At 42.4% G+C, this 27979-nt stretch overlaps 1 protein-coding gene across 4 annotated transcripts; it reads right to left on the reverse strand.

The window, feature by feature from the left end:
• MCUR1 (mitochondrial calcium uniporter regulator 1) lies at positions 1 to 27969 on the reverse strand. 4 transcript variants are annotated; one of them, XM_039462738.2, is made up of 9 exons: positions 27171 to 27950; positions 19240 to 19359; positions 14603 to 14706; positions 13373 to 13474; positions 12413 to 12454; positions 11045 to 11116; positions 6508 to 6561; positions 4348 to 4462; positions 1 to 3413 (listed from the first exon to the last, which is right to left on the reverse strand). In XM_039462738.2, the coding sequence occupies exons 1-9, from the start codon at positions 27601 to 27603 to the stop codon at positions 3358 to 3360; spliced, it is 1098 nt and encodes a 365-aa protein (XP_039318672.1). In that variant the 5' UTR covers positions 27604 to 27950; the 3' UTR covers positions 1 to 3357. The 4 variants fall into 4 exon arrangements, with proteins under 4 accessions (XP_039318672.1, XP_074254564.1, XP_074254565.1 ...); XM_074398462.1 differs by lacking the exon at positions 1 to 3413 and adding an exon at positions 5461 to 5581 and having other exon boundaries at positions 4353 to 4462; positions 27171 to 27969; XM_074398463.1 differs by lacking the exon at positions 11045 to 11116 and having other exon boundaries at positions 27171 to 27945.
• Between the last annotated feature and the right edge of the window lie 10 nt (positions 27970 to 27979).

The raw sequence follows: 27979 nt of genomic DNA on the forward strand, positions 1-27979 counted from the left end.
TGTGGCTCAGGGTTTCTGTGTTTCAAGTGTTCAAAGATGAATTCCAGCAAGACTTCTGGTTTGAGTCAAGCCTTTCAACTGAGGTGCTTGGCGTACTTAACGGAAAAAGCGAGTACATTCAGATTTAGTTTTGCTAGATATTAAGCTAGAACACTGGTTGACAGTAAAACCAATACAGAAACGAAAAGTCGTGTAAAGAACCGTACACACAAACAGGTTTTGCTTATTCACATAGCAGGAGAGCATGGAAATTGGAGTTCAGTCGCTTTAGAAAAGATAAAGGGCAGGGAAGGGGAAGGGAGGGGAGGGGAAGGGAGGGAAGAGAAGCAGGAATGCAGAGGAGCCCTCCAAGAAAAGACGAGTGATTCGTGCATGAGAAGGAAATACATTCCGTCCACGTGAGTTCTGCTTCAGGCATCGCACCACGTTCCCTCCACCGGCACCTGGAGGGATGTGTGTTCAGGATCTCACTATGGTTGATTTCCCCATGTGCTAGACATACATTGCTAGCTAGAAGTTTTGCCAGGCATCTTCCCCTTTCCTAGTGCTAATGCCCAATTTCCTAAAGTAATCTGAATCTGTATAAGCCCGGGTAGCTCAGGAGATTTTATTTATTTATTTAGAGGTGGAGTCTCGCTCCATCGCCCAGGCAGATCACGTCTGGGCGCGAGTCTCGCTGCTGCAGTCAGCTCACTGCAACTTCTGCCTCTGGGGTTGATGCTGTTTTCCTGCCTCACCCTCCCCAGTAGCTAGGATTACAGGTGTGTGCCACCACACCTGGTTCATTTTTGTATTTTTAGTAGAGGCACGGTTTCGCCATGTTGGCCAGGCTGGTCTTCAACTCCTGACCTCAGGTCATCTGCCACCTTGGCCCTCAAAGTGCTGGAATTACAGGCATGAGCCATTGCACCCAGCCTCAGGAAGTCTGAGCAAGACTAGTCTGCTCACAGATGCTTGAGCCACAAGTGGGAAGGGTACACTTGTATTTTGGGCTCAAATGCTTTTCAAATGGAATACGTCTGACTAAATAAAGTGAACATGGTCCTGAACCTTCCTCACTCCAGATATGCCTGCAATCCACACCATCAAAAGAATTCAATTCCCAAGGCCAAAAAAAGGCTCTGCTGTACAGCAAAGAACTCCACAGCAAAATCGAACACTGAAATGAAGTGCCAGCATGATGCAGCCTGCTATCACCAGGAAGAATGATACGTGAGAAAACTTTTAGCAGACGCAAAAATGTCACCCCACCATGTTATTTTAAAAATATTTTATCCGGATACAAAGACGCTTCACTGTTATTAACCTACACAAGGTTAGTGTTTACCTTGAAACATAATTGCATATGGCCCTTTTCCTCTTGGATGTGTGACTTGACAAGGGTGTCTGTGCTCCGTGGCCCTTCTCCAAGCTCTAAGTCGTTATACTGACATGAAGCTGGTCAGAATGTGGTGGGATGCCACTCACCTCGGCCTTTGATAATGAGGGCGACTGCTAAGTGTGCAGTCTCTTCTGGGGACTTTCCTCTGAAAGGGGGACAATATATTGATAAAATATTAAACAGTTAAGATAATTTTTGATCTACTTGAAAAAGATTGACCTATAATATTTCACTTTGAAACTGCTATTGCTCATGCAAAAAATACTTGACTTTCATATTATATATAGTGCTCAGAATCTTTGGACTACACAAACATTCTCTAAAAGGGCAATGACTTAATTTTCTAAAGGTTAGAAATGACATCCAAAGGACAAAAGGTAACTATTTTTTTTTAATCAGTGTGGTTGGAACATTAGCAATGAGTACTGTATTCACCAATCGGATAAAGAAATCTTCCTGTGACTCCTTCACTGTACCAGACTATGGGCATGCGCATGTAGAGAAAGGCAGAAAGAGTTCTGTCAATGTCATTGTCTCTAAAATGCTTATTCTTGCCCATGTACCAGTAAATTAAATGAGACTGTGCTTCTCCAGAATAAGTCCAGTTGTATCTACTTGTTTTCGGTATGAAGGTAAGGTAGGTATGAGAATGTTCGTAACAACAGAATTACTCAATCTAGATTAGGATGCTGTGTGGCATGACCGTCTCGAATTTTGAAAGCCTGAGCTGGTTGTGGGCAAGAGCATACTCATTAATGACATAAATTTCATTTATGAAATATGCATCCATCTTCTAGTTATCTTTTTTTTTTTTTTTTTTTTTTAAGACGGAGTTTCACTCTTGTTACCCAGGCTGGAGTGCAATGGCACGATCTCGGCTCACCGCAACCTCCGCCTCCTGGGTTCAGGCAATTCTCCTGCCTCAGCCTCCTGAGTAGCTGGGATTACAGGCACGCGCCACCATGCCCAGCTAATTTTTTGTATTTTTAGTAGAGACGGGGTTTCACCATGTTGACCAGGATGGTCTCGATCTCTTGACCTCGTGATCCACCTGCCTCGGCCTCCCAAAGTGCTGGGATTACAGGCTTGAGTCACCGCGCCCGGCCTCATCTAGTTATCTTACACATGGAGAGCTGAGTGCCTTCCTTGTATAAAAAGTAACTGAAGACCAGAAGGAAGTGGACTTTGTCCTGCAAACTGAAGCAGAGTTCCATGCGAAGAATCAGCAGGTTTTCTAGGTAGGTAATGCCGCCAGTGGAGTATTATTACAGTTCTCAAATCATGAGGGAAACAGATGGAGAAGAGGAAGGGAGGAGGGAAAATCTTGCATTCTAAGAGGCAAAACAGTCCCCATTACAATTGCAATGCTTCATTAGACAGTTGATTTTTCTGGCTGGAAGGCACGTTAAAAATAACCCTAACAATAACTTACCAAGACAATGGAAATCAAAAGAAAAGAAGGTAGAGGCACAGCTGTCTTATTAACACAACAACCAACTACCGCTGCAACAATACTCTGGAACAGAGACTAGCTCGTGTTAAAGACTGGGTATTTAGGTAAAGAGGATCTGGTGCTCTTGGTTTAGCTTCAGTGATTTTCCAGTACTGATTCAAGCCATTGCGCCCTGAACATGGAGACTGCAAATCCTCGATGTGCCAGAGATTTCAGTTGCAGAGAATTACACCAACGTCTGCTGCTGGAGTGCACCACAGGCGAGACCAGGCTCCCTGGTCCAGCTGAGTGGGGTCTTCCACGCGCTGTCCGCTGCTAAGTCAGAACGTCGACAAAGCAAACAGGAGGGAAGGAACGACTATGGCATAGCTGACTTCTTTGTCCTGGTTATGGGTCCATAATTCACATAAAAATAAATAATATGCAGTAAGTCAAAATCCGGGTTCAAATTTGTGACAAGAAAACAAAAGGACAACATCTGGGATTCTTAAGGCAAAACAGAAATCTCTAAATAGACACTTTATTAGATCCACAGGCGATAAAATCCCAGAGCCACTGTTAGGCACGTAAAGATAGACCCTGTAAGAAAAAAACAATTCAAGAATACTATTAGTGCTATTAAGAGCTACTTAAAGGAGTATCTTTTTATTAAGAAAACACACATGGCCAGGTGCAATGGCTCACGCCTGTAATCCCAACACTTTGGAAGGCTAAGGTAGGCAGATCACAGGAGTTCATGAGCAGCCTGGAGAACACAGTGAAACCCCATCTCTACTAAAAATACAAAAATTAGGTGGGCATGGTGGGGGGGACACCTGTAATCCCAGGTACTTGGGAGGCTGAGGCAGGAGAATCGCTTGAAACCAGAAGGTGGAGGTTTCAGTGAGCCAATATTGCATCACTGCACTGCAGCCTGGGCTACAAGAGCAAAACTCTGTCTCAAAAAACAAAAAAACAAGGCTGGGTGCAGTGGCTCATGCCTGTAATCCCAACACTTTGGGAGGCCAAGGAGGATCACCTGAGGTCGGGAGCTGGAGACCAGCCTGAGCAACAGGGAGAAACCCCGTCTCTACTAAAAATACAAAATTAGCCAGGCGTGGTGGTACATGTCTGTAATCTCAGCTACTTGGGAGGTGGAGGCAGGAGAATCGCTTGAACCTGGGAGGCGGCGGTTGCGGTGAGCTGAGATCTCACCATTGCACTCCAGCCTGGGCAACAAGAGGGAAACTCCATCTCAAAAACAAACAAACAAACAATCCCAAATAATTATAGTTCAATCACAGTATCTTATCAAATTTCTGATTCTATCAATTAGGAAAGTACACCATTACTTTACTACTAAGAAAGAAAAAATGCCAATTAAACTTCATCTACTGGAAATTGTAAAATGCCTTCCAATTTGAGAGATATTAAAGTATTTCGAAAAGTGTTGGAATCAATGCAGTGTCTGTCAACTTATTTTTTAAATTTATTTTCTTTTCAGGTTGATTTAAATAGATGTAAAATAGCTTACCTGCTAAATACTTAATATTATCAAGCTTGTGTGACTCAAGCATGGTTTTGAGGCCAGCAACCTCAGTTTCTATCTTCCTATCTGTCTGGGTGAGGGCCCGATCTTGCTGGGCATGCTTTTAAAACAAAGAGAGTCACAGCGTTAGACCATGGCACGTCCCCTCTGCTCTCCATCCTATAGCTCCTTCCTAACAGGGTGCAGTCACAGGGAAACCTGGCGAAGCCTGGGCTTTAGTCTCAGTTCTAAAATCCTCATGCTGCACTGCCTTTGTCAGGACCCTTCACCTCTCTAGGCCTTCGTTTTCTTCTACTTGAAAAAAATGAAAACAGAAAACAAAACAAGACTACCAAACCAGTGGCCCTGCCTTTACCTGGGCTGTATGGAGAATCAAATGCGATCATCTTTGTGAAAAAGCTTTCTGTAACTCCAGGTTGCTCTACAAATGATGTGGTATTATGAAGCCAGCCCGTTCTCAGAGGCAACGGCTATGTCTCATCCTTCTAAATCCTCCTTAGTCAAAGATATGTAGCAGTCAAAAATGTTTTCAAGAAATGGAGTCTTAGATCATCTAAAAGCAGCAGTGCTTGTCTTGAGCTATTTCTTTTTTCATGTTCACATATCAGGTGCTTCATTACTATGAGGCTTGGATACCAAGGGCCAATTCGCGCCCTTCCCCAAATACAATACAGTGAAACTGGATACATAATCAACCCTCAAAAGGCAGTGGGTTTGGCTGATGCTATACGGGGTTGTGTAACTGCAGTAATGCATAAAAACCTTGGGAATGCTTCACTAAAATTCCTAGAGCAACTAAATTGTTCCCTATGGCTACCAATTCAGGGCGAGAATAAAGAAATAATTATGCTTGGATGAGTAGAAAAGTATTCTGGAGAAACATCCCAGGATTCTAGAATTATCTCATGAAAGACTCTTGTGGGTTTCAGAGGTCGCAGGTTCCATACAGTGTGGAGAAGGAGTCATGTATGCTACCAATTAAAAATACAGTGTGACTTCTCCATTCCTCACTATTCTTCAATTACTGAGATTTAAACTTTATTAATAAAACTTCTGTCAAGAAAAACAAACTTTCCAGCAGGGCGTGGTGGCGCGCACCTGTGGTCCTAGCTACTCTGGAGGCTGAGGTGAAGGATCGCTTGAGCCCAGGAGACGAAGCTTGCAGTGAACTGAGATTGCACCACTGCACTCCAGCCTGGGCGACACAGGGAGACCCCATCTCAAAAAAAAGAAAAAGAAAAAAAAAAAAAGGAAAACCTTCATTAAGAAAGTTTAAATCTTTCATAGGATAATTATCTTTCATTAAGATAACCAAGTATTTTTTTATCTTTCATTAATATATAATTATCATTAATATATTATATTATATTAATATATTATAATATATTATATTATATTACTATATCATTAATATATATCATTAATATATTAATTATTATATTATTAATATATAACACATAATTATCATTAATATATAATTATCTTTCATTAAGATAACCAAAATCCTGTGACACTCCACTTCTGCATAAATACCCAAAAGAAATGAAAGCAGGGATCCCAACAGATATCTGCATACCCATGCCCACTGCAGCACTATTCACAAAAGCCAGTGGGTGAAAGCAACCTAAGTGTCCCTTGACAGATGAATAAATAAAATGTGGTATATACATAGAATGGAATACTCACTAGCCTTAAAAAGGAAAAGTCCGGTCATTGCAATAACATGGATGAACCTTCTGGACATTTGTTAAGTGACATAAGCCAGCCACAAAAAGGCTAACACTATGATTCTATTTATATGAGGTATGTAGAATAGTCCAATTCATAGAATAGAATCAAGGTCGCCAGGGGCTGCAAAAGGGAATGTATCAGGGGGACAGTTTCAATTTTGCAAAATAAGGAGTTCTGTGATAAAACAGTGGTGATGGTTGTCCCAAAATGTGAAAGTACTTAATACCACTATACTGTACACTTACAAATGGTTAAAATTATCATTTTTATGTTGTATGTATTTTAGCACAATGTAAAAAAATCCCATGATGGTAAACCTGCATGTAACTTCCTATTATCATTACAAGCAACCATGCACAGGATGACGCAAAGATGTGTACAATGACAGGGAAAAATCAACGTCTCATTTCTTACCAACGCCACTATTTCTGTTCTCAATTCCAGCAGCTTCTTTTCGTTCAATGAATACTGAAATAAACATGTAATACAGGTCAGATTCTGATCTACTCCCTTCTCTTCTCCTTCTCTGGTGCCTTAAATATTCTGATCTCAGTACCTCCTAGAATATGTAACACCAGAAAGTCACCTCTGGGATGAAGCAGCCTGCCTGCTTCTTTATACCTGTTATTTGAGGTTTCTTTTGTTTTTTCATAGATATGGGGTTCTGTCATGTTGCCCAGGCTGGTCTCAAACTCCTGAGCTTGAGCAATCCACCCACCTTGGCCTCCCAAGGTGCTGGGATTAGAGGCATGACCCACGGTGCTGGCTACAGTTTCCTATTTACCCTTACTCATTCCTCCAATATCTGGATTTCCTTAGTCACCTGTCACTTCTCCCTGCTTTTTTCCTCTTTTCATATCTTTGCTGTCATGTCTTTAGGTCCTTCCCACTATTGTAGCAGCACTCCCTGGGGACCAATTTAGATGGATGCTGAGTAATATGCTTTTTGGTTTTGAGAGATTGAAGATGGAGACTCAATTCAATTTAGGAGCCATCCCATCATAACTAGCAGCAAAACAGGTCACTACTTGAGGCTTAACGAAAGATAGGAAAGATACGAAGTTGGGGAAAAAATAGCTGCAAGGATTATTATTCTACAACAAAGACATTGTGTTGTGATTATAAAACACAACATAAATACACAAATACACTAACTCTTCACATGTTGGTTTTTTGTTTAAGATGGAATCTCACTGTATGTCCCAGGCTGGAGTGTAGTGGTGTGATCTCAGATCCCTGCAACCTCCACCTCCTAAGTTCAAGCAATTCTCCTGTCTTAGCCTCCTGCACATGTCGGTTTTAATAACAATTTAAAAACCCACTTGGGCATAGTCATAATCCAGTGTTACTAAAGGAACTAATTCTACCCAGAGTCAAAGTATCTCGCCTTTGGTTATTACTGTCAGTGAAAAGATTTAGGGCAGTTTTGTGGACAATAAGATTGAAATCAGACTTATTTCCTTAGTAGTGGGTAACAGGATTTAACTGAGAAAAAGACAATCTACAATTTATATGAAGACTTTTAAGATCTACATTAGCCTTGTTACAGAGAGAAAAAAATAGCTTTGAAGAATACAGAAACTTTATAGCTATAAAATGTTCTCCTGGGACTACTGGGAGATAAAGTATTTAAAAAGCACTGCTTAGAAGTAAAAAAAAGAAGAAGAAGAAGAAGAAGAAGAAGAAGAAGAAGAAGAAGAAGAAGAAGAGGAGGAGGAGGAGGAAGAGGAAGAGGAGGAGGAGGAGGAGGAGGAGGAGGAGGAGGAGGAGGAGGAGGAAGAGGAAGAGGAAGAGGAAGAGGAAGAGGAAGAAGAAGAAGAAGAAGAAGAAGAAGAAGAAGAAGAAGAAGGAAAGAAAGAAAGAAAGAAAGAAAGAAAGAAAAGCAAAAGCAAAAAAACCCCAAAACCCTTAGCCAGGGGTAGGTTGTAAGACCAACAATGCTCTTTAAACATCAGGCTTTCAGATCAGGAGAGTGCTATGCATCAAATCACCACTAGAGGGCGGCGTGGAACAAGATTTTGGGCACCACTAAACCTCTGTCTTCATTAACTAAACATTGACTCACCCACAAAAGAAAAGCCTAAATCTTGACACTGGCATGATTTTAAAAATAACATCTATGTAGCTCCACATCCCCATGGCCCAAAAATTTATATGCCATTCTGCTTTTGGAACTGGCTGTAAATATCACAGTTAATTTTCAATTTTTAATATAACATTTTAACTTTACCAAAAGAATGAGAGCCAAACAACTCATCTTCACCAATGCATGTTACAAACATACTAGCTGTATAATTTGCTCTGTGCTTCAGAGTAATCGAAATTTATGATTACCAAGAAAAACTTCCCAGCTAGGTTACTAAATCACATAAATTCACTGGCTTGATGGGAGCTAAGCTATGAGGATGCAAAGGCATAAGGATGGTACAGTGCACTTTGAGGACTTGGGGGGAAGGGTGGGAGGCGGATGAAGGACAAAGATTACATACTGGGTACCGTGTATGCTGCTAGGATGATGGGTGCACCAAAATCTCAGAAACCAACACTAAAGAACTTATTCATGTAACCAAATACTATCTGTTTCCCAAAAACCTATTGAAATTAAAATAATAATAATGAAACACTAAAAAAAGACTATAAGAACAATTCATGGTCACAGTTGCTGTTCAAATATACCACGAAGACACTTTTATATCATGTAGAAAAAGTTACTGTCATGATGCACAGGAATTAATTCAAACTCTGTGCACTGTTGCTTTCTGAAGATTAAGGTCAATATAAGTCGATCCAGATAAAATCATAACAGGTAAATTATATTTATCTGCATATTTAACTATTAAGTTCAAACAATTATTTTAAGTATTTTGAGTGCTGCATTATCAAATTTGCAAAATAGTATAAGCTTTACGTTTCTTATTTTATGAGAACACTGAATGGATCCACTCTATATATCCAATAACTGAAAAATATGAGTATTTAAAGAATAAAATTTCATCTTTTTTTTTTTTTTTGAGACAGAGTCTTGCTCTGTCACCCAGGCTGGAGTGCAGTGGTGCGATTTTGGCTCGCTGCAATCTCTGCCTCATAGGTTCAAGCGATTCTCCTGCCTCAGCCTCCTGAGTAGCTGGGATTACAGGTGCCTGCCACCATGCCCCGCTAATTTTTGTATTTTTAGTAGGGACAGGGTCTCACTACGTTGGCCAGGCTAGCCGCGAACTTCTGACCTCAGGTGATCCACCCACCTTGGTCTCCCAAAGTGCTGGGATTACAGGCTTGAGCCACCTCATCTGGCAGAAATTTTATCATTTTGAATGCCTTGGTTTAAAAACTAAAAATATGAAAATTTCTGGAAAATTTTTGTTTGCTAGGTGCTGTCACTGACTTAAAATGAGTAAAATTTAAATATTACATCATTGAAAAATGTACGTATCAGCCTAGTTATGTTATTAAAATGACTCCGTATAAAATAAAAAATTTACTGCCTTTAATCTACATTCATGCCCTGTATTTCCTGATGTCTTTGATGTATTTTTTCCCAGACTGGTTAGCTACAGTCAGTCATCTCCCTACATCAAGTGAATTCAGTTCTGCCTGAGTACACAACCCATGAGGATAGAAGTAACCAAGAGTTTCTCCTCTTCCAAACACCAGTCACGTGCTATAGTCATTAACTATTTAAGCAATACTAGGTGATTTAATTGTTATGGGTGGAGACTGTTGTAAGACTAGAAAGACAGGTAACACAGACATAATAATTATTTTGTATAATGAAGCTCAGATTAACTCTTGAAATCCAGTGCCAGTTCCAAAACACAAGTGGGTTACTTTTTTGAGTTTTAATATTCATGTCTTTTATCGTTAGAGCACATTTCAGTTAAAGGAAAATTGTGAAAAATGAGAAGACAACGAACAGTTGTGAGTACTCAGCTTCTGCATGTGTTTTCAGTTTTGTGTTAGTACAAGATGCTCTCTCTGCCCTATCTCATTATGCTAAGAATAAAAAAGGCACCTGATATTACCAAATCAAAATAAAGTCTGAGCAAGAAGACAGCTGAACATTCAGACAGGATTAAAAATCACTAGAGGCACCTGACACATATCTTTATTAAAACACACAACTTGTGGGCTGGGCACGTGGCTCACTCTAGTAATCCCAGCACTTTGAAAGGCCAAAGTTGGCAGATCACCTGAGGTCAGGAGTTCGAGACTAGCCTGACCAACATGGTGAAACCCCATCTCTACTAACATAAAAATTAGTTGGGCATGGTGGCGGGCACCTGTAATCCCAGCTACTCGGGAGGCTGAGGCAGGAGAATTGCTTGAACTCAGGTGGCGGAGGTTGCAGTGAGCCAAGATTGCACCACTGCACTCCAGTCGGGGCTACAAAATGAGACTCCAACTCAAAACAAAACAAAAACACAAAAGCACCCACAATTTCTCACTGTGTTTAAAAGACAACACAGAAATGTTTTAATCTTGAATTCCAGTGTATAATTTAATATTATTTAATATTAATGACTTATTATTTGTGTTTAAAAGACAACACAGAAATGTTTTAATCTTGAATTCCAGTGTATAATTTAATATTATTTAATATTAATGACTTATTATTAAAGTCTGAGATAATCAACTTAACTCTTGCAAGATCAAGACCTATGAGGATTTAAGTATTAAATAGATCAAGATTGCATTTGATTTCTTCATTAATGTCTTATATAAATATACCTAGTATTTCTGAAACAAGGATTCAAATGGACTAATCTAAGATTTTAATTTTAATGTCACTTTTGAAAGCATCAAATTTCAGTCTTAATCCAAAATTATTATAACAGAGAAAATATAGCCTAACACTGATAAACAGAAAAATATTTAACAGTACCTGTGACATGTATATAAACTTAGGCTTAACCAGGCATTACATTCCAAAAAGAAATTTAGTAAAAGAACGTACCAATTCTTTTACTCTGCTCTTTTCTAGGTTGAAGTCTAATTTGGTATCTGTTCGGACTTTGATCACTTCATCCTAAAAGGCAGGCAAACGACAAAGAAGGAGAAATCCAAAGTAAGAAATCCAAACCCTCTGAGGATGTGACGCCGGGACCACTGCCCGCCCACACTGCCACTATCCTAGGGGAGGCAGCCCAGGAAGGACAGAGCCAGGGGCTTCCAGAGAAATGGACCTACGCCTACTGGCATCAGGGAACTCTGGCGAAGCCACACCTGGAGGCAGCCTGTCCCAGAACTTCCCAGTTACACAAATAACCCCCTTATATGCTTATGCCAGTCTAGAGTGGGTTGTTGCTGCTTTTTTTGAGACAGAGTCTTGCTCTGTCACCCAGGCTGGAGTGCAATGATGTGATCTCAGCTCACTGCAACTTCTGCCTTTCAGGTTCAAGCAATTCTCCTGCCTCAGCCTCTCGAGTAGCTGGAATTACAGGCACATGCCACCGTGCCCAGCTAATTTTTAATGCCTGGCCTGTTGCTGCTTTTAACCTCAAGACTCCTCATATAATCTCTGAATGGAACTTATGAATGAAGCTGATCTTAAACAACTTTGGAAAGCAAAGATGGCCTCAAAGCAGCAAAATATGAAAATCTGGTTTACATAGAGCCTTTTCTCTGATATGCATCAAAGCCTGTTTTTAACATCCATTTTTTTCATATTTAAAAACATCAAATAACTGGCACAGTAAGCATTTAAAAATCATGCGTGATTCTTTAAAGACAGTCTAAGAGAATTTAAGGATTCCTTCCATGTGGCTACTTTAGAAAATCCTTGACTTAAAAATGACTTAATTCCGGCCCGGTGCAATGGCTCACGCCTGTAATCCCAGCACTTTGGGAGGCTGAGGTGGGTGGATCATCTGAGGTCAGTTCAAGACCAGCCTGGCCAACATAGTGAAACCCTATCTCTACTAAAAATGCAAAAATTAGTCAGGCGTGGTGGTGGGTGCCTGTAATCCTAGTTACTTGGAAGGCTGAGGCAGAAGAACTGCTTGAACCTGGGAGGTGGAGGTTGCAGTGAGCCGAGATCGTGCCATTGCACTCCAGCCCTGGCAGCAAGAGCGAGACTCTGTCTCAAAAAAAAAAAAAAAAAAAAAAAAAGACTTAATTTCTCCTAGAATACAGTTTTCTTAATGAATATGGTTATAGACAACAATAATTCATTCATTGACTGTGTTCTTAATCTTTCAATGTGCACTTTTGAGGCACATTGCACAAACATTTCACATAGGATTAGGTTTTTAAAAACATTTCTCATATATTTATTAATAAGTTTATATAATTACAAACAAGCCAACAGGAAAGTGAATCTTACCATTACTTGTTGTTTTAACTGATGTAGTTCGAGTTTTATTTTCTACAAACACATTAAAAAAAGACGTCTTTAGAAAGTTAGAACAGCATAAAATGCAGTAATCAACAAATATTACAACATGTATTTATGCACAAGTTCTTCAAGTTTTTCCTTCATTCAGAACACTTGTACTGACTGCAGAATGGCATTATAACACATACATCTTGAAATCAGTTTTAATTCATCCTGAAGGCTAAAGTTATCCCAGTTGTATTTGGCATACACATTTGCCTTCAGTGACCCTGCTTTATTTAGTACCTCCTTCAGTTTATCTTTCCACTAATTCTGCCCTCAAATAACTGATTTCAAGGACAACCTAGAGAGTTGGAAACTTTACCACTTTACTTTTTGCTAGAAGGTTTTTTAGGAGGCTAGGGTCAACAGGCAATAAATGGCCTTCCCTATGGGACTTTAAATCGGACTGAAAATAAAAGGAAGATGCATAGAAAGCACCTATTTAAATGCTCATCCCTTATGCTCTATGTAAAGAAACAAAAGAGAGATTTTGCAGCAGCAATTATTCAAAATAACCCAAAACTGGAAACAATTCTAATGTACATTACAATAGAACGATGGGGCATATTCATGTAAGACTACAGACAATGAAAAAAATGATCTCTTGCTACAAGACACACAGCATGATTCCATCAAATGGTTCCAGAACAGGGGAAACTAGTCAGTGGTGTTATCAGCCAGGACAGCATTTCCTCTGCAGGGGGTGGGGGGTGGAGGGGAGCAACCGAGAGGCATTAGAAGAACTTCTGCGACACTGGTCAAGTTTCCCTGCTTGATCTGACCAGACGTGTACACTTGATGAAAATTCACTGAGATGGACACTTAAGTGTGCTCTTTTGTGTGTGTATATTTCATCTCAATGTCTTAATATAATGAATCATCTAAGTGTGAGAAGCTCTGTTTTACCTCATTTTCGGCTCTCAGGGCTGAAAATTCACTCTTCTCCAAAATAATCATATCCTTTTTCACATTCGCAATCTGCGACATTATTTGCTGAAGAGTGATCTCCTAGGAAAAGAAAAACAAAACACATAATCTAGTCTACCCTAAAAAGTCCACTTCTATCATCTCAATGTGCTATCTTCTTATTGAGAAACCAGGAGAATGCGGATAAAATAAGAAGGTGAGTAAGATCATTCTCTATTCCAAAAGGGGAGAAGGAAAAGAAGAAAAGCACATTATCTTGCCAGGCGAGGTGGCTCACACCTGTAATCCCAATACCTTGGGAGGCCAAGGCGGGTGGATCGCTTGAGCCCAGGAGTTCAAGACCAGCCTGAGCAACGTCATAAAAACCCTATCTCTACAAAAAATACAAAAATTATCCAGCTGTGGTAGTGCACACCTGTAGTCCCAGCTAACTGGGATGCTGAGGTGGGAGGCTCATTTGAACCCAGGAGACGGAGGCTGCAGCGAGCTGAGATTGCACCACTGCACTCCAGCCTGAGCGACAGAGTGAGATCTTGTCTCAAAAAACCCTCCAAAACCCCACATATCTGGTTATCGTTACCAAGTGAATCACGGTTAAAAGGGTGGTGGTCTGACGCCTTGTGAACATGATGCTATAATATTATAATTCAGGTCCATCTCCACTTATTAGTTTCACTGAAATGATTTTTAACAGTGAGCTTTGAAGCCTAATGGTCCTAAAATTGACTAAATAGCTCTGAGTTAATTTTTGTTTGTTTGTTTGTTTTTTGAGACGGAGTTTCACTCTTGTTACCCAGGCTGGAGTACAATGGCGCGATCTCGGCTCACCGCAACCTCTGCCTCCTGGGTTCAGGCAATTCTCCTGCCTCAGCCTCCTGAGTAGCTGGGATTACAGGCACGCACCACCATGCCCAGCTAATTTTTTCTATTTTTAGTAGACACGGGGTTTCACCATGTTGACCAGGATGGTCTCGATCTCTTGACCTCATGATCCACCCACCTCGGCCTCCCAAAGTGCTGGGATTACAGGCTTGAGCCACCGCGCCCGGCCAATATTTTTTTATGCCACTGTAATCTTTTGCCTCTTAATCATGGTAAAAGTTACTATATACTTTCCAACTATTATCCAGCAAATTACATTAAAACATTACTACAAATAATACCCCATCTTCACCGTCCTAACTTGCTAACCCACCCAACAAGGCTAACCTGCTGCATTTTGGTGACCATATCTTTGTAGACGATGTCCATGTTGGCCTCCAGGATCTTGACCAATGCAGACACAATGATTTCTGCTTGTTGAGTAGCAAACCCTAAGTAAGCACACAAACAAAAAAATCATGTTTAGAGCTACAAAAGCCCACAGCAAACACATACATTCATGTGAATGTCTGGATCTGGGAGCAGGGGTATGGCACAGTGTGGTAGGAGGTGGGGAGGAGGGCAGAGCCACAGACTATGACGTTTCCGTCACTCAGAGCAAGCACAAAATATCCAAGCTGGCTTCCCCAGGTACCAGTGGCTTTGCTGACTGATGATCTCTAATGTCCTTCCTAGCTATCAAAAGTCATATTTTCAGAGACTGTTTAGAAACATAGACAATGCAGGCAAGTCAATGTCAAGTGAAAAAAAGCAAGACCCAAAATTACTGTTTTTATAATTCAACAAAGATTCATAGTAATTTTTATTCTCCTCTTTTTCTCTGAATTATGTAGATTTTCTACAGTGGACAATATCTCTTTAATTTTAGAATGTGTATGTAATTAAAAAATAATTGCCTTAAATAGGAAAGCTCAGCTCTTTTACGTCCAGCATAAGGCAGTCAAATCATTGACTATATAAACAGTAATATAGCTGATGGCTAACTTACTTAAAAGACAAAATCAGGGCCAGGCATGGTGGCTCACGCCTGTAAATCCCAGCACTTTGGGAGGCTGAGGTGGGAGGATCACGAGGTCAGGAGTTTGAGACCAGCCTGACCAACATGGAGAAACCCCATCTCCACTAAAAATACAAAATTAGCCAGGCATGGTGGCACATGCCTGTAATCCCAGCTACTCAGGAGGCTGGGGCAGGAGAAACGTTTGATCCCAGGAGGTGAAGGTTGCAGTGAGCCAAGACTGCGCCATCCAGCCTGGACAACAAGAGTGAAACTCCGTCTCAAAAACAACAAAACAAAACAAAATCATTTCTTGCATTTTTCCTCCACAATTCTCTTCAGTAACTAGTCTGGGTGACCCAAAGTGGAAAAAAATATGTCCTTTGATAGTCAATAAATGATACTGAACTGAATGAAAGAGATTCAATGCAGTACTTGGTATTGTCTTTAAAAACGCTAAATAACAATTCATATTTCACATCTTTTTTTTTTTTTTTTTTGAGACGGAGTCTTGAACTGTCACCCAGGCTATAGTGCAGTGGTGCAATCTTGGCTCACTGCAATCTCTGCCTCTGGGGTTCAAGCAATTCTCCTGCCTCAATCTCCCAAGTAGCTGGGACTACAGGCATGCACCACCACACCCAGTTAATTTTTTTGTATTTTTAGTACAGATGGGGTTTCACCATGTTGGTCAGGAGGGTCTCAATATCCTGACCTCGTGATCTGCCCGCCTTGTCCTCCCAAAGTGCTGGGATTACAGGTTTGAGCCACTGCGCCTGGCTGTATTTCACATAAATTTTAATTAAATGCTTAAATCTGAGTGCCTGGAAAATGTTCTATTAAATACTTCCAGCTATAAGAATTTCAGAAGAATCTATTGATTCCTGTAATTAATTGTGTATTTTTTGGAATAAACTTAATTAATGGAATCTGGATGAGATGAAGCATGGGACTATAATTAACAAAAAAAACAAAGACACAGATTTAAAGGAGAAGGAAAAAACCTCCAAAGACCTATTCCCATGACTTTAATCAAAAGCCTTTAATTTTCCAACATGTGTCATGCACATGTCTAGGAAAAAAATAGAAAAGGCTACCCACCAAAATGTTAACACTGCTTAGCTCTGAATCTGTTTTCTTTCTTCTTGTCTGTCTTCCTAATTTTCAAAAACTCAATCTAAACTTCTGCAAATTTTAAAACTTTATTAAGAGTTCAAGGGCTGGGTATGGTGGCTCATGCCTCCTAACACTTTGGGAGGCCAAGGTGGGAGGATCTTTGAGCCCAGGAGCTCAAAACCAGCATGGGCAACATAGTGAGACCTCATCTCTATTTTAACCTAAATAAAAATTTTAAAAAATTTTAATTAAAAAAAAAAAAGTTCATCTTTAAACATAATTAGGTTTGGTGGCCAGACATGGTGGCTCACACCTGTAATCCCAGCACTTTGGGAGGCCGAGATGGGTGGATCACTTGTGGTCAGGAGTGTGAGACCAGCTGGCCAACATGGTAAAAACACGTCTCAAGGAAAAATACAGAAAAATTAGCCGGGTGTGGTGGTGGATGCCTGTAATCCCAGCTACTCAGGAAAATGAGGTGGGAGGATCACTTGAAACCGGAAGGTGGAGGATGCAGTAGGCCAAGACTCTGCCACACTGCACTACAGCCTGGGTGAAAAAGTGAGACTGTCAGAAAGGAGAAAGGAGAGGAGAGGAGAGGAAAGGAAAGGAAGAAAGAGAAAAAGAAAGGAAGAAAGAAAGAAAGAAAAGAAAGAAAAAAATAAATGGTTTGGCAATGACGAGGAAAAGAAAAAGACAGAAAGAGAACTGATGCTGATTGTAAAACAAACTTTAAAGCCATATACTTTATAACCACCTGTGAGAAGAGAAAGGGATGAGAAAAAGAGGAAGCTTGAAAACCTATGAGTTATGAGACAAACATTAGTTTTGCAGACATGAGGGAATAGGACAGAACCAGGTGAGTGAGATCACGGGCACATGAGAAGTTGTGTTAATCTGAAGACACGGGGTAAATATGCCTTGAAAAGTCCTTCCTGGCCTCAACTCAGCCAGTCATCTCAGACACCCCCCCACCCATGTTGGACTGAACAGCCCCTCCCTACTGCAGTGCAGCCCTCACACCATGGTCTTGAAAGGAGCAAATAACCATGGCTCAAGGTTTAAAATCAAGAAAAGCAGGAAGACTTCTGCTTCTCAGGATTTTTTTTTTTTTTTTTTTTGGTAGAGACAGGGTCTCACTACATTGTACAGAGTGGTCTTGAACTCCTGGGCTCAAGTGATCTTCCTGCCTCAGCCTCCCAAAGTGCTGGGATTACAGGTATAAGCCACTTCACCTGGCCTTATCAGGGTAACTTTACGTGCTCCCCTCTCACTTCTATTTTTCTCTTTTAAATTCTGAACTGTAAGAAGTTTTGGTGAAAAAAACCTACTATTTGACAGGAAAAGCTGTGAAAAGTATTACATAGCATATGACAGTTTTTCCAAAGTTCATTCATGCACATTATCTTGTTTAATATTCAAAAAGATCTTTGGAATTCTTATTGCACTCGTACTACAGATGGGCAAACGGAAACTGAGAAGCGGGAAAAGGCTTCCTAAGCTTTGCTGCTAGAAGTCTGCAGAATTAGGCTTGAGCCCACGGCTGCCCTCTCCCCAAAGCGCAGACTAATTCATTCCATCACTTTGTCTTAGGCATGTAAAGCACCTCTACAGAGAGCAGCTTTTCTGATATGAACATGTACAACCGGACAAGTAACTACACAATGAAGTAAAAACACAGGCAAATTTATTTCACAAGCATAATCAACACTATTTTGAAATTCTGATTTTTGAGAATGTGTCACCATATAGAGAATTAAAATTCGTGTATTTGTCTAAATGTGATTTAGTACGAGAATGTTCCCTACATTCTAAGTGCATTTTCAATGAACACCAAATATACCAGAGCAATCTTTTAACAGCAATAAGGGAGAATGTTAGCTTGAATATTAAAAAGAAAAAAGAACAGTAAGTTGAGATTATCAAAAACTACTACTTGGCAACATTTCAATTTCAGAGGATTTTTAAACGTACAGAAGATGCAGAGTAATAAAACGATCACTTCTGTGCTTCAGACACTGTTCTCATACAAATCATTCCTCAGCTTTGCTGACTTGTGTCTAAATTTTTAACTGTAACACTGTACTTCCATGGTGATGCTACAGAAATACACTTCACTTGGACAAAGAGACAGTGTGTGAGAAGTCTCCATTGTATTGATGAAGCAAAAATGTCCTTAAGTAAAAAATGAGGACTTAAAAAATGGAGATTGGCCGGGCGCGGTGGCTCAAGCTTGTAATCCCAGCACTTTGGGAGGCCGAGGCGGGTGGATCACAAGGTCGAGAGAGCGAGACCATCCTGGTCAACATGGTGAAACCCCGTCTCTACTAAAAATACAAAAAAATTAGCTGGGCATGGTGGCACATGCCTGTAATCCCAGCTACTCAGGAGGCTAAGGCAGGAGAATTGCCTGAACCCAGGAGGCGGAGGTTGCGGTGAGCCGAGATCGTGCCATTGCACTCCAGCCTGGGTAACAAGAGCGAAACTCCGTCTCAAAAAAAAAAAAAAAAAAAAAAAAAAAAAATGGAGATTGATCAAAAGATGACCCATAGGCTTAAAAGTCAAAGAGGTATAAAAATTAGCCAGACATGGTGGTATGTGCCTGTAGTCCCAGCTACTAAGGAGGCTGAGGTGGGAGGATGGTTTGAGCCTGGGAGGCAGGTTACAATTAGCCAAGATTGCGCCACTGTAATCCAGCCTGAGCAACAGAGCCAGACCCTGTCTCTAAATAAAACAAAATACAAATAAAAAATAAAAGTCAAAAGAAATAGGAGAAATTAAATGAAACCACAAGAGAAGTCATAATTTATAGAGTTTTTCTAAGGCGCTAAATGACGAATGAGAGGATTACCATTGTCTTCCAGTAAGCACACTAAGGCATGAGTGTCAAAGTAGAGCTTCCTACTCCCAGAAGAGGTGAAATCTCTCCTTTTGCGCTCCAGCTGCAGACATCCAGCAGACAGGCTTAGTTCTAGGGTGGAAAAGACAGTAAACTCGAAACATACTTAATGCAAAACAAAAGCAACTCAGCACCCTGAGAAAGTAAGGCATATCCCAAAGCCTACCTGGTACTTTGTAAGTTTCACTGAGACATACAATTCACCCAATTTCAAGTATACAATTCAACAGGTTTTGGCACAGAATTGTGCAACCACCCAACAATCAACTTTAGAATATTTTCCTCACTCTCAAGACAAACTGTAGCCCTTAGCTGTCACCTCCAATTCCCCCAGCCCTGCCCCACTGACCCCAACCACACTCAGGACAAGCACTGATCTATCTGCTGTCTCTTGTTTACCTACTCTGGAGATTTCATAGACACGGAATCATATAATATACAGTCTTTTGTGACTGGCTTCTTTCACTTAGCATGTTTTCAAGGGTCATCCATGTAGCAGCACGTGTTAGCACTTTTATTTCTTTGCTGAATAGTCCTCCATTGTATAGCCATATTAAATTTTATCCATTTATCAAAGGACACTAGGGTTGTTTCTACTTCTTAGCTATTATGATTTATGTGGACGTTATGTTTTCAATTATCTTGAGTATATACTTACAAGTGGAACTGCTGGATCAAATGATAACTCTACGTTTGTTTCAGCAACTGCCAGACTGTTTTCCAAAGACGCTATACCATTTTACATTCTCTCTAGCAGTGCACAAGGGTCCCAATTTCTCCATATCCTCACCAACCCTTGCTATTATCTGGGTTTTTTAAAAAATTAGTTACTCCAGTGGGTGTCAAGTGGTATCTCACTGTGGTTTCAATTAGCATTTCCCTGACGACTAATGATGTTGAGCATCTTTTTATAGGCTTGTTGACCGTTTGAATACCTTCTGTAGAGAAATGTGTATTCAAGTTAGCTATGGTTTGAACGTGTTCCCCACAGTTTATGTTTTGAAAACCTACTTCCCAATGCAACAGTGTTGAGAGGTTGGTCTTTTAAGAGGTGATTAGGCCATGAGGGCTCTGTTCATGAACGGATTAATGCTGCTATCTTGGGGGTACGTTTCTGGCAAAAGAATGAGTTTGCCTTCCACCATGTTATGAAGCAGCAAGAAGTCCCTGGCCAGATACTATGATGGGTCCCTCAATTCTGAACTTCCTAGCCTCTAGAACTGTAAGAAATACATCTCTTTTCTTTATAAATTACCAGTCTGTAGCATTCATTCCCTTATAGCAGCACAAAAGCACAAAACAGACTAAGACAAAGTCCTTTGCCTACTTTTTTTTTTTTTTTTTTTTTTTTTTTTTGAGACAGAGTCTCACTCTGTTGCCCAGGCTGGAGTGAAATGGCACAATCTCAGCTTACTGCAACCTCAACCTCTGCCTCCCAGGTTCAAGCAATTCTCCTGCCTCAGCCTCCTCAGCAGCTGGGACTACAGGCGTGCACCACCATGCCCAGCTAATTTTTGTATTTTTAGTAGAGACAGGGTTTCACCATGTTGGCCAGGATGGTCTCAATCTCTTGACCTCATGATCCGCCTGCCTCGGCCTCCCAAACTGCTGGGATTACAGGCGTGTGCCACTGTGCCCCATGCCTTTACCTCTTTTTAATAGGGTTGTCTTCAGATTACTGAATTATAAGAGTTCTTTACATATTCTAGATACAAGTTCCTTATCTGATTATGATTTGAAAACATTTTCTCCCATTCTGTGGGTTGTCTTTTCACTTTTTGATACTGTCTTTTGAAACACACAAGTTTACTTTTTTTTCTTTTTTTTTTAGAGACAGGGTCTCGCTATGTTGCCCAGGCTGGAGTGCAGTGGCTATTCACAGGCGCGATCCCACTACTGATCAGCACGGGAGTTCTGACCTGCTCCGTTTCTGACCTGGGCCGGTTCACCCCTCCTTAGGCGACCTGGTGGTCCCCCGCTCCCAGGAGGTCACCATATTGATGCCTAACTTAGTGCGGACACCCAATCGGCATAGTGCACTACAGCCCAGAACTCCTGGGTTCAAGCGATCCTCCCACCTCAGCCTCCAGAGTAGCTGGGACTACAGCCACGTGCCACCACGAGTGGCACAAGTTTACTTTTGATGAAGTCCAACTGATCTGTTTTTTTGTTTCTTGTGCTTTTGATACGTAAGAAACCACTAGGTAATCCAAGTACACGAAGATTTACACCCATGTCTTCTAAGAGCTTTACAATTTTAGCTCTTACATTTAGGTCTCTGACTCATTTTGGAGTTAGGGTTTTAAATGGTGTGTGGTAGTGGGTTCAGCTTCATTCTTCTCCATGTGGCTGTTTAGCTGTCCCAGCACCATTCCCTCCACTGAACCGTCTTGCCCCTCTTGTTGAAATCAGTGAGCTGTAAGCATGAGGGCTTGTGTCTGGGCTCTCCATTCTAATGCATTGATCTATATGTCTGTCCTTATGCCAGTGCCGCATTTTCTTCATTACTTTTAAGTTTGTTTTAAGTTTGACATCAGGAAGTGTCTTTTTTGGTTGTTGCTCTTGATTTTTTTAAAGACAGGGTCTTGCTCTGTTGCCCAGGCTGGAGTGCAGCGGTGCAATCATAGCTCACTACAGACTAGACCTCACCCTCCCAAGGTGTGGGTTTTAAACTTTATTGTTTATCAGGGCTGTTTGACTATTCTGGTTTTCCTGGGCTTCCATGGGAACTTTAGGATCCTTGTGTCAATTTCTACAAGAAAAGCACTTGGGATTTTGATAGGGATTGTGTTAAATTTGTAGATCAGTTTGAGAAGTACTGCCACTTTAATACTAAGTATTCAGATCAATGAACATGGATGTCTTTCCATTTATTTAGGAACATTATACTTTAATGTACATTATACTTTAAGTACTTTGCACTTTTTATATGTTGCTGGATTTGGCTTGCTAGTGTTTTGTTAAGGAGTTTCTCATCTTTAATCATAAGAGGTATCAGTCAACAGCATTTTTTCTTGTAATGTCTTTGCAAAAACCTATCTTTAGAGAGCTACGTTCTAACAATTTTTATATTACCATTTTTATACATTTTTGTGCATTTAGTCACAGATCTCATCCATTTTGTAAACTTCTTGTTTCAAGGTACTCATCTGAGAGAGGCAGTATACTACATGGTACAGTTTCTTAGCTTTTGGATTTTATGAATTGCTAAAGTCACTAAAAAAAAAATTGGGCCAGGTGAACTAGTTTATGTTTGTAATTCCAATACTTTGAGGTCAAAGTGGGAAGATCACTTGAGGCCAGGTATTCAGGATCAACCTGGACAACATTGCAAGACCTCATTTCTGAAAAATAAAAAAATAAAAAGAAGTCCTAGCTACTCACAGCTACGTGGGAGGGAGAGGCAGGAGGATGGCTTGAGCCCAGGAGTTTGAGGTTGCAGTGAGCTATGATCGCACCACTGCACTCCAGCCTGGGTGACAAAGCAAGGGCCTGTATCTAAAAAATATATATTGGAACAATATTTGAGTCGCCAATTTTTAATCTTATCATGAAAGAACATTTAAATATAGCTGCTTACTACTGCTATTAAATATATACTAAAAAAGACATTATGACACTGAAAGAAAAAAAAAAGACGAACAATCTAAAGAACTTCCATTTAATCAACTTAGTATAGGAGAATCTTGTCACATATTTGTCATTACTTTTCTAATGCTGCCATAAACTGGCACCAGTCTGAGGTTTGCTGTTGCAGAAGAATGGCAGGAGCAAGAAGGGTCACCTGCCAACTCAAAGGTCAAAAGTTTCCCCAGCAGGCCTCTGAATAACCAGAAAGGTGCTCCAGCTTCTACTCTCAGTCCTTCACCCCTAATTACTCCTTAACAAAATCGAGAGTAAACAAAAATGTGATGTAGACTGAACCCTACACATCTGATACTTCGCTGCAGCCTACGCAAGTCCTCCCCAGCCTACTCCCAACTTGGGAAGACGATGGTAGTTGTGGTCATTGCAAGCATCAAGATGAGCGCAAGAAATGCAATAATCCATATGTGTATCAAGAACCATTTGCAGACTGACAGAATATAAAGTGCAATGACTTGTGTGTGTTTGTTGGTAAAACTGGGCCCTTAGATTCAAAGAACTTGACCTGGCATACAAAGCCCTTGCTATTTATGACCACGCTTATCCTTTCAGCTTTCTTTCTAGCTACCTAAGCTATTCTATTTCCTACAATTGCATGCTTAGGCATGGCTTGCTCCTCTTTCCCAACTGTTAAACTTTAAGCATTCTTTTTACCCTTCTTTATTAAACTGCCAATTTACTGAGTATACATTATGTTCCAGGTGTGGCATTTTGGGGTTTTTTTTTAACACTTTATGGTTCTCTCTGCTTCCTCCACCCAGATAAGGGAGCAACCTTGATTGCTCCCATACCTGTCTTCTCAGCTCAGTACAGACAGCTCCTCACAGCACTTACTACATTATATCCTCACCTGTATCATGTATTTGTCTAAGCTGCCCAGGAGCAGCCAGTCTTGCTCCTTTTTTATCTTTAGCATTTGGCAAAGGGCCTGGCATACAGCAGGCTAGGAATAATTTTTTTTTTTTTTTTTGGTAATTGAACTGTAATGACTTCTACGATCTGGATTATGAGACTGTCTAGAGGGAAATTTTGAGATGAACTCCTTTGTCCTCAGTTCTTCCCTTTTCACATAAATGAGCTCCCTTAAATCTGGTACCTCTTTTTTAGTTTATTTCCAGTCCTGATACTAAATCTGGCCTCCGTGAGAAAAGAACCAGGTTGTCTGCCCAACACAGAAGGGGCGTAGCTTGAGAAACAGTGGGAGCGAATGAATGAAAACACTTCTCTAGGCAACCTGTTAAGAACCACCTCACCTGCCCTAGAATGCTACTGGACTGTCCCATGCATCAGGGGACTTGAAAACACCCGAGTCTGCAATGGCTTGTGGAGAGTGACAGGGTTACTCTAGACCCAAATTCCTTGTTTCTAGTAAGAAAACAATCATCCATGTATTTAAAACGTAACCTCTTCACCCCCACCCCCACATAAAACAACCACATGACTACTTTGTAACGCCAATTTGGATACTATATAAACTTTTTGTTTTTGTTTTTTGAGACAAGAGTTCACTCTGTCACCCAGGCTGGAGTGCAATGGTGTGATCTCCACTGACTGCAACCTCCACCTCCTGGGTTGAAGCAATTCTCCTGCCTCAGCCTCCCAAGTAGCTGGGATTACAGGCACCTGCCACCTTGCCCAGCTAATTTTTGTAATTTTAGTAGAGACAGGGTTTCACCATGTGTTAGTCAGGCTGGTCTCCCAACTCCTGACCTCAGGTGATCCGCCCACCTTAGCCTCCCAAAGTGCTGGGATTACAGGCATGAGCTACCTCGCCCTGCCTTTTTGTTCTTTTTCAAAAAGACTGGCACCAGAAACAGCAAGCTTATTTCCAAGAAATACTGCCTCTGAAAAGTAGACAAAAGGTCTGGCCACTTCCCAGTGGGCACTCCAACCCCTGCTGAGGGGAGGAAATGCCCTCTTGCCTTCTGTCAAAGGGCAGTATGTGAGGACGCAGCCAACTCCTGGACTCCTCACTGATCATCAAGAAGCAAGTCAACTGAGCTGTGTTAACGTGTAACATGGAATTTCCCTTTCTGAGGACCTTCAGCATACCAAGAGGATATAAAAAACCCAAGATTGGCCGGGCGCGGTGGCTCAAGCCTGTAATCCCAGCACTTTGGGAGGCCGAGGCGGGTGGATCACGAGGTCAAGAGATCGAGACCATCCTGGTCAACATGGTGAAACCCCGTCTCTACTAAAAATACAAAAAATTAGCTGGGCATGGTGGCATGTGCCTGTAATCCCAGCTACTCAAGAGGCTGAGGCAGGAGAATTGCCTGAACCCAGGAGGCGGAGGTTGCGGTGAGCCGAGATAGCGCCATTGCACTCCAGCCTGGGTAACAAGGGCGAAACTCCGTCTCAAAAAAAAAAAAAAAAACCCAAGATTACAATACAGGCCCAAAGTTAGCCATGGACAGATGAGGAAACCAAATACAATCTTCCTACTCGTGACATCCTTAAGCAGCCCAACTGAGAACCTCAGGCACCAAGCAAACAAATGGGTGGGAAACTCTCATTAGTTGTTAATGAGCATACACGCTTCCTTTAACTGTGTCTCCACTCTGCTTCCATTTTTATGCATCCATACTCATCTTTTATGATGACTGAAGAATGAGGTTGCTGACACTACACAGTACCACCTTACCGACTGATCAGCAAATCCATGAGAAAGAACACTCGCTTTTTGCCCCATACTCTTGTACTGAGAGAAAAACAAATTGGAAATTACCAGCTTGTCAGAAAAAGCACAACAAAAGGCAAAATACAGAAATAAAAACCAAACTCATCTCTGACTCCTAATTACTGAAGTACATGGACACCGAGTTCACCACTCATTCCCCACTCTCCGTATATAAAGTTTCTTCACTTTGTGACTCTAATGAGTATTTTCCCCGGCCAACGATATTCTTAAATTTTAGATGCTGTCAACATTTACCGGGCCTATGTGTTGAAGAAAATATGAAAAAGGCGTGGTTAATGATGGCTACTAATGAATATGTATAGACTGTTCAGAGTGATAATTCTGCCAAATTTGTTGACTGTACTGATATTTTTCTTTCATCAGCAATTTGCTATGTAGTAAGTTGAACCTGTTTACTTTCCTCATCTCCAGGGTAGTGATCCCTCTCACCTCCTTTAAATAGTCATGTGCCTCCCAACTACCTTTCATCGCAGGACAGAGGGCACACACGACAATGGTCTATGAGACCAGAACACTTATTTTTACTGGACTTCTTCTGCATTAAATACGCAAATACCATTGTGTTCAGCCTGCCTCTAGTATTCAGTAGAGTGACATGCTGTTCAGGTTTGTAGCCTCGGAGCACTGGGCTATCTGATAGTCTAGTGTGTAGTAGGCTGTAGCATCAAGGTTTGTGTAAGCACACCCTACGATGTTCACACAAGGAAGACATCACCTAATGACTCATCTCTCAGTAGGTGACTGTCCTGAAGGGATGCATGACTGCATTTAATTAAATGCCACCTTCTCAATGAAATCGATTCTAATCACACTATTTAAATTCACACACAACTGGAGACCCATTTCACTTCCCAAGCCTTATCCTATTTTTTCCTATACCATTTATCAAATTATGAATATATAAAAATAATATATAAATTACATATACATAAATTATTCATACATATATATCCACACACATATTTACTGCCAGAATTAAGCTCCAGAGGGAAAGGATTTTGTGGACTGATATACCACACCCCACACACCTAGAAAAGCGCCAGGCACAGGGTAGACGCTAGGACTCCACGAACGAATTAAGGATTCCATTAAATCTGAAGTCTAACTGTAGAGCAATCCCTTCATTTCCCGGAGTGCTCCTCAAACATGCAGCCACCTGCACACCCCTTTCCCCTGAGCTGCCATCAGGCTGGGCGCTGCCAAACAGAACGCCTGGAAGGCGGCGCCCAGAGGCGGACCCTAGGAGTGGGCGGGTACACCTCCCCGCCTCAGCAGGCACCTCCCTCCAACTTCAGCGCCCGGTAACGTGCGCCTGGGATTCTCCGGAATTCGTCTCTTCTCCTCTAAGCCCGGCCATCGCGGCCGAGCAGCGCGGGCCCGGACTTTCACCCCACGCGCCGGGCAGATGCCGATGCCCTCGGCTGACCCGCCCTCTGGCTCGCCGGGCCTTTCCTCCCGGAGGCTGTAGGCGAGGTCCCCGCCCCGCCGCCCAGCCCCGCGAGACGAGTCTCCTTCTCCTCCCGCGCCCGGGCCTCACCTCTCCTGCTGGAAGCGAGTGCGAGCGCCGTGCCATTGCACGGGGGAAGGGCGCCGACGGCAGCAGCTACACGCGGGGCGAGGCCCGGCGGGCACCTCCACACGCCGCTGCGCCCGGCCAGGGGTGCCGCGTGTCCGAGGCGTGAGCGCTCCCAGTCCCCGAGCGGCCGGCGCGGGGTGGCGGCGGCCCAGCGCGGAGAGGGCACGAGCAAGAGGAGGAGCAGCGGGGAGGCACGTGACACGCCGCCGCGGGCCGCCGGGGGGCGAGGGCGCAGCGCCCCCGGACCGCCGGGGAGCGCGGAGAGGCAGCGGCGTGCCGAGGTTCCGGGGTCGCCCGGTCTTCCTTCTCTGCGGCCCGCGGGCGGGAAGAACAGGAGCCGGCGGCGGCCGGGCGGGCGCTCGGTCCTCTGACGCCCGACGGAGCGGCAGTCCATCCCAGAGCCGGTCACTGGCCCGGGCGCGCGCTCATGCCGCTCCCGTGCGGCGTCGGGCGCGCGCGATCCCGGCCCAGAGTCCGAGGGCGGGAGCGAGCGTAGGCGGCAGCGCGGGCCCGCCCTTTCCTGCCGGGCGTGCGGGCGGGGCTCGGGGCGCGCGCCGGGGGCGGGTCGGGTGAGATCCCGCGGTGGCGCTCTCGGACGTGGTGGCGCTCCGGGACGCGGAGCCGAGCCTAGGTGGCTTGTCTCGGGGCGCTGCGGAGACCGTGCAAGCCCCCGGCCCGCTCGCTAGGCGACGGCGGGGACCGGGAGGAGCCTGCGGGCACTCCGGAAAGGGAAGAAGCTTGTTGCTGCCACGATTTGCATATTCACTGCA

Source organism: Saimiri boliviensis, chromosome 4 (assembly GCF_048565385.1).
Source record: "Saimiri boliviensis isolate mSaiBol1 chromosome 4, mSaiBol1.pri, whole genome shotgun sequence".
In the NCBI taxonomy this organism is placed as follows: domain Eukaryota; kingdom Metazoa; phylum Chordata; class Mammalia; order Primates; family Cebidae; genus Saimiri; species Saimiri boliviensis.

Coding starts and splice junctions, on each gene's coding strand:
- MCUR1 (XM_039462738.2), bottom strand. CDS start 27,603: ATGGACTGCCGCTCCGTCGGGCGTCAGAGGACCGAGCGCCCGCCCGGC. Junction 14,707..19,239: donor GTGCTTACTGGAAGACAATG/GTAATCCTCTCA, acceptor GTGCTTACTTAG/GGTTTGCTACTCAACAAGCA. Junction 6,562..11,044: donor AGAGCAGAGTAAAAGAATTG/GTACGTTCTTTT, acceptor TGTTTATTTCAG/TATTCATTGAACGAAAAGAA.